We start from the raw sequence: 12,458 nt of genomic DNA, 5'->3' as shown, positions 1-12,458 counted from the left end.
TATTATACGTGATGTACGTTTTTTCGGGGTGGTTAATGAAAGTGATCCAAAACGCGTCATTAATTTCTTGACGACCTAATATATATGTATATTCCAGGAGAGAAACAATCCAGCAAGCTATGGTTTTCGATGGCTGGCTAGACTAGTTAGAAAAACTAGAGATTCAAGAAAAACATTATATTATTGTTACAGATATTTTGTATATAAAAGCTCACTGCGGATTCTGCAGTAAATAGACATATCGATTCCTATACTGTTTATATGCAACCAACAAAACAGTTTTATCTCGCGTTTTTCCACAATTTTTTACGATTCGTTTCTAGAAAAAAATAAACTTTGAAGTAGGAAAACATTCGTGAGGAAGATTTGGTCAATCAAGCTGAAGTATACATCGAAATCTTCTTTGTAAACATTTGCCTTGTTATTGACGTGTTACAGTTTATAGACTTACACCTGCGTCAAATATATAAACTAGTTATAATAATACTTTACAAAATATGTGCTACGGGTTCGAGGGTTTTAACAACAGTTCTCATCCGTAGTTTATCAGTTCAAAGAAAAACTTTAAATCTAGTTGAGAGTTTCTTTTGATATTGAGATAGAGCGAAATCTAACACTCGGAACGTTCTGCTTGTATTAGATTCTGATTGTCATCTGTAGATAAGAATACTTTTGTGTACCACAATATATTTCAGCCCACACAAAAAAAATCGTTTCTTTAGAATTCATTTTATCTTAAGTATCTAATTCTAACCTTAGGAACAGTTCGATAAAATTTCAAACTTACACATCATTGAATATTAAGTCATACGTTTGCTCTGAGTATTTATAGGCAAACATTTCTAGCCGTTCTATATAGGAAGTAATTTTAAGTTTGCATGTTTCCGTCTGAGCCACGAATAATTCGTTTACTTGTTTTCTGTATTTTCTTGCATACAAGCATATTATTTTTTCTCATATTAGCTCTTTGAAAATATTCTTCGTTGTAAATGGTTAAAATATTAACGTAAATTAAAATCAGATTTTATGATGTAGAAAGGTAGAAATGAAGAATAATACTAATAAACGCTTACAATAATGAAATCTGTGAATTTAATTTAATATCATATCTAAACTATCTAAAGGCCAGTGTCAAGTCACGAGTCATAAAAAGACCAAAATAGCGATTATCCAGATAGAATAGTTCGATTACTGTCTGCCATTACGATTTTAGTGACGTGAAACCTTATAAGTATAGTGAGCGTTGGTATAATAAGCCTAAAGTAAAGACGTAGTGTGGGATCACGTAGCCTAGAGCCAAGTGCTAAAATTTATCATTAAAGTAGAAAGAAATCGATTCAATTTTAAACTTAAATCGTTTCTGAATTAAGCTATTTTCTGTTATATCACTAACGTTTTTAATACAAAACAAACCTTTATAATCAACGGAGACTCTAAATTAAGAAATCAACTAATATTTGTCCAGTTTTGATGTCTATACATTTCATTTTATACTTTCAGTACATAGACTAACAACAATATCAGGTTATACTTTTGTCGATAAGTAGCATGACATATAAGCCATTGTTGGAATGTATTGTTACCAATTACCAAAACGCATTAGCTTTTCTATATATTAGAAGTTGTTAATATAATTGATTTTTACCAATAATTATATTATGAATACGCCACAAATTCATTTGATGAATTATCTTAATTTTGATTGGCTCACAAAGGAATTTACTAACGTTTGACTGCCTCGAGTGCACTTTTCTACCCCATGATCGTCAAGCTTGATTTCGCAAAATTTGTTTATTTCAGTTAGCTATGAAATGTGAGGTTACGGTATACTATGGGGTGGGGGTGGTAGTACTTGCCCCGTCATTTTTGACGGGCTATACGTTAGTAAATACATAAGAACATTGCAGAATATTTAGTATCGCTATTTTTGAGTTAGGATATAATGACTTAAAATGATTGAAATTTGATATAAACATATAAGGAACCGTTCAAAACAGTGAATCTAAATTTAGGTTTTATAACTTTTCAAAATGAGCCCTCATAAACTTAAAACAAAATGACTTTTATGAAATCATAGGAGCGAATCCACGGATCTTCGTGAAAATTTAGAGGATTATTCGAAATAATTATATGTGTTTACATTTTTGAAGTATTCCTGATGAGCCCCAAATGGACGATCAAGAGGTTTAGGAACTCTCAGTATTAGCTGGATAAATTTACTTGAAAACTAACGAGAAGAAGTAAATATTCGTTTAAAAACAAAATGTGAGTTTTCACAGGTAAATTACTAGTATTTACTAGTCAACTTATTTTATAAGATGAATGCCTCTGTAAGAACGTATGAAATAACAGAAAAGAATGGAAATCCAATTCCTCCAATGTTAGCTTTTATCGGAAAGCCTCACATAAATTTATCATATAACAATTCAATATCATCCTGTTTACACTGCCCAATGACTAACGCGGGCTACAAGTTCTTCTTCATAATTCAGAAACTCTCGGTTCAGTGAACAAAACCATTTGATGGATCATTTTCAGAGCGCGGCCTTCGTTGCTTGAAAGCTTAAGAATACTCTCCATGTGTGCTGTGAAGTGATAATCGTTTTTTAGAATAGCATAACATAGATATAAGGGAAGTTTTGCTTATACCTTTCTCCTAAATAAAAATGAAACATAGTTATGAGCACTTTTCATTCCGACGATCCACCTTCTTTCCCAGATATTAATATGCAGGTATAATTGGGTTATTTTAGCGAGCAGAACGTGTGCATATTGAATCGTCTATATTTTATTAGATTTTGATAATGTTAGTAATTTTAATCAGAAAAATTAATCACGTTAATAATGAATCAGAAACACATTGCAACTGTGCAGTTAAAAATAATAACTAGTTAATAGTGTTCAATAATATGACAAATATAGTTAAAATCGCATAGGCGACGAAAATATCAAAATTAAATAATAGTCTGAACAATCGGCAAGTTTTTTAAATTCAAATATTAAAAAACTTTGCGATTGTTTAACCTATTATATAATTTCAATAATATTCACTAAACATAAAAAAATACTAAGTTGGAAATAAACCATATGAAAAGGAGTTAAGTGTACTTTGTTTAATAATCTGACAATCAACAGTATTCATTAAACATCATAAGTTGCAAATAAATAATATGAATTTGTATTTTGTATTCATGGCAAATCTACTCCCAAGATTTACTAGTATTGGTTACCATCCCTAATGTGGAAGTACTCATCAAAGTGAAGACAACCAGTAAATAACATGAAAAGAAAAAATAGATAAAGTAAGTCACATTTGTTTAAGATATTATAAAGAATACTACAGTGCATGCAATACATTCTGAAAATAAAACTATCACCAGAAAAAAAAAATACTTCCTAACGTTCTGCTGCATCAGATGTATCATAAATATCATATTATGCCAATACAGCCTGAAACTTAATAAAGCTGATACAGCGAAACGTTGGGTTCCCAAATCTTTGAAGTTTATCATCGATATTAATTAACACTCCGAGTCGTATGCAACTCTCGTAATGATAAAGAACTGGCTTAGTAGAAAATTATTAGCTATGCGAGTACAGAAATAAAAGATTAATAAAGAAGATTCGAATACTTATGACATGTTATTCGTTGAAATTTGAAAATAGAGACAGTGTCACACTAACATTAAAGACATTAACCAGACTGGATTTAGCAAGAGCATAAGCTAGTATAAGAAATTCATGATGACGTATATCTTTTATCGATAATTATAAAACTGTGTTATATGCTTATGCATATATCATTGTAGACCTAGTTGAGACCTGACGAAGGATTGTTCGTTTGAGAGAGCAGTTTCACGAGGTTGGAAAATCATAAGATTCGTCATAAATTAACAAGAAATAACATGTTTAATGGTACATAGCCAACTTTTAGCAAATAGTTAATTATGCTTTGGCTTCAGCGTCCTGACATTCGTTCTGCTGTATCTTTCTTTACGTACTCATAATTAACATTGTTTGGAACAAAATGGTCACTCGCTGAAAGGTGATACTGTTACTAATATGTCCATAGTTAAATATTTTACTGCCTTATTCATACGAATATGACACTATTTTGCAACTTCTTCAGTAGTGTAAGCTGCTCACTTAAAACGGCACAATTTTTCTATCTTGCCGTGTACTTCAGCACGAAGAATGATCAATTCAGTGGCGTTTCTAGGTTTATTTTTGTTTTTTACTATATGTCTACTTATCTCATATGCAAATAAAGGGACAAATGACGTTTACTTTTCCAGTTGCGTGACAGACACGGTCCGACTAACTTAGCACATGTGTCAAGTATCTTTATAACTTTTGTTCCGGGAAATAAAGGGACAAATGACGTTTACTTTTCCAGTTGCGTGACAGACACGGTCCGACTAACTTAGCACATGTGTCAAGTATCTTTATAACTTTTGTTCCGGGAACTATTTTTCGTCAAGGTAAGACTCGTATATTACAAAACCAGTCCTATTAAACTTTTCACGGTAAGGTTAATTTCTGATGAAAAACATACTATACAGTTGAAAAATTATACTTAAATAATAAAATTTGTAACAATAAATGATTTGCTCCAAAAAAACCATTTATTTATCTGTCTTTACTCTTAATTCATGACCGTTAAACCTAGCCTACCAACTTATTATTCTCCAGTTTGATACAGAGTATAACACTTGTACAATTGAGACCGTGACATTGAAGTCATGCTACTCACTAAGATAGCGGGAAGGGAAGCTATGGTTTTAACAACAATGACAAAATATCATTTAGTTGAAACTCACCAAAAATAAACATAGAATGACTAAAGATCTCTTAACCATGAACTGACATATGACGCTAAAAAAAAGTTTTGAGGTCTTGAAAACTGCCAGAGCTTTTTTCTGTATATATACATGTTCAAGGACCTTTACTAGCAGTCGGAGCTTACGGATACTGGCCTAGGTAAAGTCTGATGCAATGATAACTGTAAAAGCTGGTTGTTCAAAGGTAAGGCAGAAAAAGTTTGTGTTAACTATCAAACACTACCTTAAAACATTCTATCAGTCGAATGTAGGATAGCACGCCTTCAGTTAATTCGTCAATGTTGTTTCAGAATTTGTATGGTTAGAAAAAACAGTACGTAGCAGTTTAACACTTAGTATTTAGTAAGTGTAAATTTTGTTTCAATATCTGTATTACATATAAAAAGTTTTCATTTTCAGATGCCACTGCCAAAGATGTAAAGGTTTATGTTGGTGGTAATCAATAATGCAAGTGCAAGACTTTTATCTCGTTTTAGAAGTGAAGAAACGTTGTGCATTGCATTTCGAAATTTCATACCAAACGTGGCAGAAATCCGTTACTATAGTTCATGATGTATTAAGACAAAACCATAAAACAGGATAAACCCACAATCTGAAATGACATACTTAGTATTTTGAGATACAAACTTATGTATTTGATAATAATATTTAAGCTAAGTTCCCTTATAGCACAAATTGAAGGTGGCCTAGTGGGTATCATTGAATAGACAAACTGTATACCGTGTTCACACAGTTGCGTGCGTACACATTTAATATTGCACGTCTATATCGAGGATATTTACTTTAACAATTCTGAAGAGGATAGAGATGGTAGAAAAAGGACGTGGAATATATTGAAAAATACGTTCTTCTTAGTTCTACTTGGTTAAGATACGAAATAACATGTAATAAAAAAATAATCCATTTAATTATTTTTTTTATTTTTGTAAAATAAAACCACATCTGGCTTCTAAAGTAATTAAATATTAACTGATAGTTCAGATGATACTTATTTGGCACTTTCTAATATCGAATCCTGCTTTTCTCGGAGACTTTAATTTTTTCCCAAAATATATATTTAAATATATCTTATGTAATAATGGTATGCCCTCTACTAACGTATCACAGTACGGCAGATATTGTTTAAATGGTATTAGTTAAACCATATTTCTAAAGAATGTGTGACCTACGATATTTTTTTTATAATCTTTAAAAAATAGAAATAAAATTCGATTTTTCAAATCAGGTAATATAAGTAATTCCAATAAGAACTGTTACGTAGTAGAATTTCAAATAGCCTGAAATTGGGTTGACTGATAAATTTAAATTTAGTAGTTAAAGTGTATTTTGGATTTAGAAGTTAAGTAAAAGTCGATATATATAGTCAGTTTATGATATTTGCCAACAAGATTGATACACACAGTTTTGTTTTTTAACACAAATACGTTTTAATATACACACAACAATACAATTTACAATAACAGTTATTGGAAATAGTTATTACAAACAATGATTTATAAACAAAAGTTTCACAAACTTACAAGCAATGTAAAGTCTTCTTTTTAGTCTGGAACTTCTTCGATATCTTGTGGAGGGTTCACGATGAGCGAGTTGATTACTAGTTGACGTAGGTATATTTCACTTCACGGGAAACTAGCTAGCTTTGTCCTTTGCCACACACGTTGAGTTTTCCATCGTGTTAATGACCGATGTGAATCCACTGAAGTTAAATGGTTTGTAATGTTCGAAATTTATAAATATTCCTGGTCAAATATCTGAAGTTTTCCGATTGATAAGCGTTATAACAAGCACAGTTATAGATTCCGAAGTTTATAGCACACTGACTATAGCGAACTAATAATAGATACTCTCTTTTGGATCGTTGCGTTGGTTTTATTTACAGGCTTCGGAGGCTTTCTAGAAGATTCAGATTACGTAACAATACAAATTTAAGCGTTTACGTACACACATATATTGTTGATTCTTACTCTCGAGAATCTTCTACAACTCTGGGAAATAAGCGGGAGTTTCGCAATACATATTTAACAGTATAAGCTATGTATGTTTCTAAATACAAATTTGATTTAAACAAACGTTGATATTAAAATAAGTATATAATAACAAATTTGTTACAGAACTAAAATACCATTTCGCCCTCATTTTTTACCAATAAACATGCATATGTGTTTTTGAAAAGGATGTTATATTAATAAATAAAAATATTGATCAAGCATCTGTGAATGCGAAAGCAATAATGATAAATAAAAATAACTGTAATTAAGTGGTTAGAGAATAATTCTATAGAACTAGGTTTTTTTTATAATCTGCCAACATATTTTTGTCTGTAAGTATTGTTTTATTAATACATTTAATGATGGTGTGTAATTGATGACTTTGTAATTGTAGGATATATTGAAATGAAATACTCACATATAGCCTGAAAAACTTCATTAAGAACAACGATGAACTTGGACTTTATCTATAAGAAATTATATCATTATGCACTTTGACAATCACGCAGATAATAAAAACAGGTTTACCTAAGGAGGGCGAAGTAGTTTTTTTATATAGAAATCTTCTTATTGTTTCAAATTGTAATAGTATACGATTTCTGAAGTAAACAGTAAAAAATGGAAATAATATATATATAGGTTTGTTTGTTTAGAGTTTTCACGCAAAATCAAATAAGGGTTATCTGCTCATAGCCGTTCCTAATTTTGAGCTGATAGGCTAAACAAAAGACAGCTAGTCAACAGCACAGATCGCCAACTCTTGAGCAGTTCTTGTCTGACCGAATAATGGAACTTGATCAACGCTCTCATACCTTACAGGTTTTTGCGGTAATGAGACGCGAACCAAGAACCTTGGGATTTACATTTTGAGCAACCTAACGACTAGATTATTTCTGGCCCGATATAATATAGGGATAAATGAACATAATTATTAAATTATACAACGTCTCAGCTGGCAGAGCATGACACGTTGACGTAATACACGTGTCTGATATTTCATCATATCAATCAATTTTTGTTGGCCCAATACGAGTATTAAGTAAGACAAGAGTGCAATAGCATTTCACCTATCTTTTGTTTGTTACACGACGTTCTAGTCGAGGTATTTTATTCAATATCACAGCTCTTCATGTCAGTTGACATTACAACTACAGCCTTAGCTGAAACATTATTTGTTTCAATTGTTCTACGCATTAATTCTTTCATCGACAGTAAAACTTTAAAGAATTCTTCTTGCTTAAAAATAAGTAATCTTACATATCATGGCCCGGCATGGCCTGGTGGTTAGGGTGTTCGACTTGCAATCTGCGGGTCGCGGGTTCGAATCCCCGTTCCACCAAACATGCACGCCCTTTCAGCCGTGGAGGCGTTATTATGTGACGGTCAATCCCATTATTGAGCAGCCCAAGAGTTGGCGATAGGTGGTGATGACTAGCTACCTTCCCTCTAGTCTTACTTTGCTAAATTAGGGACGGGTAGCGCAGATAGCCCTTTTGTAGGTTTGCGCGAAATTCAAAACAAACAAACAAACTTACATACCGAAGGAAAATATCTGGTTGGAAAACAAACACAGTATACGTAAACAGTAATCTGTTCACCAGCAACTGTAAATTTCAAAATATTCACGTGTAACAATATTATGGTTTAGCTCATAATAAGATAAGAATTATTAAAGCAAGCAAAAGTTAACCTTTTCCCACCAAATGAACCCTCAAAATTGTTTATTTGCTTAAGTCGAATAACGCAGGAATATGGAATAATTTATTTGTTTGGTATTATTGAAAACAAATAAAATCAATAATTTCTCAAAAAGTATTTAATTAAACATCTAGATTTCACAAAATAAAGAGGGTTAATAGCACTTTATAATAGCTATTTCCAAATGGGGAGGCATGTCGCCATAGATGCGATCCCTGTTGCCACAAGCGGGGTGCTTAACACCTATATATTTGGTTCACAGTGAAATCCCAACCGATCGAATAGTGCATTTCCACCATAAATACATTTGTGACTAGAAACTTATATTCTAAAACTCTCTCCGAGTAATGATGTTCTTATAGCGGACTTGTTAAATGATGCAAAGCCAAAGGACATGATAGTTTAGTATTCTCCGTAGAAGAAACAGCTCCAAAAAAACATATAAACCAATGTGGTGTAACACTCTCGTTCACAAAGTGGAAGTTATGGTTTCGAAAGAAAATCCTCTAATCGGAAAAACCAGTGCATTGAAGCTAGGTACTATTAACAATATAATAAATATTTGAATTATGCAAAGTCTCATTAGCTTTCAATTACACATCAAAATCATAGGAGGATTTCATGAGAAAGATTGCCGAATAAAACTAGAATAACAGCAGTCCCGTTTGACTGTATTCCTGTCAAGTCTCTTTACGCAGCTGTAATAGCGTTGTGCCCTTATTATACTTAAACGTAGTCTTGGAAGCTGGTGTTCACATACAGTACAGGGTGTGTGAAAAATATTTGTTTTTTGAAACTGCCTCCACCCTCTTTCCCAAAAGACTGATACAGTGAAAACCGTGGAGTCAGGCTATATACATAATCGTTGTACCAGATCAGACAGAACAAAATCAAAAACGGAAGCACTAATTCAAAGGACAACACAGGATTTGGAGCAACTTTTAAATTTCAATTTAAGTTTTAAATGTTTTCGTGAAATCTCTTCAATGTTCAAGTTATCTTAAGTTTCACATTCTGATTTACTGATTAATTCTGATGAATTCGTTATTTTTGTTAAGTTGAATTTCAAAATCTAAAGTTTCTATGATAACGTTATATTCTAAAGATTCAAATGACTTGCAGACCTACAGTAGTGGTTTGTTGTTGGGTTTCGCATAATGCTACTCAAGGGCTACCTGAGTTAACCGTTCCTAATTTATAAGTGGTAGACTAGAAGAAAGGCAGCTAATCAACACCAACGACTACCATTTTGGGGGCTACTCTCATTGAATATGAGATTGACAGCCACTGGATGAGTATTTTTGATGATGGGACTCAAACCCGCGATTCGCAATCTGCGAATCGAGCGTCCTAACCTTCAGACCGTGGAAGACCTAAAATTATTGTGGATAATTGTGTTTTTTTATTGTTGTTTTAACGCAAATCCTCACAAATCTGCGTTATGTCCTTTTCGGGAATGGAGCGCCGGAATGTAGCATTGTAAGTTCGTAAATGTGTCGCTCACCCACTAATGGACAATAATTATGGAAGTGACGACAGAAAAGGAATAAAAAGAAAGTATTATCTTAAAGCCTCCTCTTTGCACCAGAGTACAGTCACGTGTTGATAGTTTACACTGTGATTGTAAAGTAAGTTGTTAAACATAGTTTCTGTTGAAAATGTTCAGTGTCAGCTGTGAGGCTGTAATGTTCAAAGTACAACCCGTCCTTCTTGCTGTTTTCCATGAACAGTCTAGTATATGGGGACCACAGTTCCCTAGCGCCAGTTTCAACAGTCCATAAGTGCTGCGACCGACGATTTGACCAGCACATTTTCATATGTAATAGCATGCTTTCATTCCATAGCTGCTTGAGATATGCTTTATCTTGATGAACCCACACCCTGTTGGCCTCGTTTCTAGACGGAAAACCTTCTTGATTATATTGTGTAGTGTTCTCTGGGACGCGTGGGTGGCTTTTTGTCACTGACCTTTGTGTTCGTAGCTTCTTACCTGTTACAAGATGATGAACGTTTGCTTACAATGGCTAGAGTACGAATTGTTGCAGGACTTTTTTTATGGTCCTGGTACCTTAAGCTGATCCACGTTCCTTTATTTTCCAATGACATTCAGTACAAGGGATATCTCTACCTTAGAGGTTCTAAATTCCCAATTTGAATATATCTTCAAGATCTGAGATTATGAAGAATTTGCGGTGGAAAGGGCTGTTACATACTTTTTTTTTCAAAAACAGATATCACACTGTTTACGAAATGATAAATAATGCCAAAATGTTGTTTTCATAGATGCCGACCTTATATCTGTTGTGTTTGCCATATGACTTGCTGATCTGCTTAGTAAAAATACTTTAACGTTACTCAAATTTATATACATGTGTGTATAACTAAAACAGTTATCTGCTTTTTAAATCTCTTTGATGTACATCAAACTTGTTTGTCTATCATGCTTAACTTTCAAAGAAGATTTTGTATTACATTATTATGTATTTGATTTTTTAATTTTATTATTTTCACACTTTCACAAAATGTTTTAGTGCGTACATACAGATTTAATTATAACAGCGTTTTATTTTTCTCTTACTCCTTAGAGTTTACAACGTTTTTTGTTGGAAATCTTATTGGTCCAGTTGATAACAGCAAGCACATTTGAAAGTGAAGCAGACACTCTTCAACGTTTTTCCCCTCGTGTTGTAGTTTTGCGGTCTAATGAAAACAGTTTAATTGATAGTTATTCTGGGAGGGATTCTAATACCAGACATCAAGATCAAAATGAACAAACAATCCACGATTTCGACACACCATATCGAACAATAAAGGATTTTAATACACAATACCAACAACAGATTTTCAACAATGAGTCTGTTATTAGTAATACAAACGTAATGCACGATCACAGTTCTGATAATCGTCGCTCTTATCATTCTGTAAAAAATTATATTGAGAAGAAACAGGTCGATGAATCAAACCAGTCGTTTTCTACCCCAATTGAGGTTGGAATCAATCAACTTCAAAGATACAATAAGCCGCATAACCAGAGATTATATCATTATGGACTCTCAATGAACAGCCGAGCTAACAATGTCCTACCCAGTGGTTCCAGAGATAGATACAGTGTTCGTAGATTACCTTCTATGCTAGTTAGAAGGTTTGAAAGTCAACCAAGTCAACTTTCGAACAAGAATGATCTCATGACCAGTGAAAGTAGTTCACATGGATATATCGGAGGTTTTCGTGGAGGGGCTGATGGTTACAATGGGGGTGTGAAAATGTTTCCACCACCAAGTATTATTGCAAAGATTGGATCGAAATATAGACCTCCTTGTCATGGGCCCGAATGTCATGATCATCACAAGGGTATAGTCAAGTTTTGGTGGAAAAAGGTTATTTTACCAAAGTCGAAGAAAATTAATGGCTACAGCTATGGCAAGTCTTCAAATCACGGAGGAGTGGGCGATTACAGTGGAGGTTTTGGATCATTTGGAGATGAAGTATATACAGAAATTGGAGGGCTAGGAGGATCTGGATATAACATAGGAGATGGTGGATACGGAGGTGACAATATTGGGGAGAATGGATATGGAGGAAACGGGGCAGGAGGATACGGAGGTGGCAATATTGGGGAAGAATGGATATGGAGGAAACGGGGCAGGAGGATACGGAGGTGGCAATATTGGGGGGAATGGATATGGAGGACACGGGGGAAAAGGATATGTGAGTAATGTTAATGGAGGTGGTGGATACGGAGGTGGCAATATTGGGGGGAATGGATATGGAGAACACGGAGGAAGAATATATGCGAGTAATGTTAATGGAGGATATTGAGGTGGTGAAGTAGGACCTGCAACTTAAATCAGTGAAGATAGATGAAATGATTATAGAGAAGCTAACTTCTTAATGAAAACCATAGCAATGGCCGAACTTTTGACTACAT

The 12,458-nt window shown here is 33.5% G+C and overlaps 1 protein-coding gene across 1 annotated transcript; it reads left to right on the top strand.

The window, feature by feature from the left end:
• Window positions 1–11,409: 11,409 nt before the first annotated feature.
• On the top strand, window positions 11,410–12,246 carry LOC106457030 (RNA-binding protein FUS-like). Its single transcript, XM_013916413.1, has one exon. The coding sequence runs from the start codon at window positions 11,410–11,412 to the stop codon at window positions 12,244–12,246; it is 837 nt and encodes a 278-aa protein (XP_013771867.1).
• Window positions 12,247–12,458: the final 212 nt, after the last annotated feature.

Source organism: Limulus polyphemus, unplaced genomic scaffold (assembly GCF_000517525.1).
Source record: "Limulus polyphemus unplaced genomic scaffold, Limulus_polyphemus-2.1.2 Scaffold283, whole genome shotgun sequence".
NCBI lineage: Eukaryota > Metazoa > Arthropoda > Merostomata > Xiphosura > Limulidae > Limulus > Limulus polyphemus.
The sequence above is the reverse complement of the archived record's forward strand: the minus strand, read 5'-3'. Positions and strand labels throughout refer to the sequence as shown.

Coding starts and splice junctions, on each gene's coding strand:
- LOC106457030 (XM_013916413.1), top strand. CDS start 11,410: ATGCACGATCACAGTTCTGATAATCGTCGCTCTTATCATTCTGTAAAA.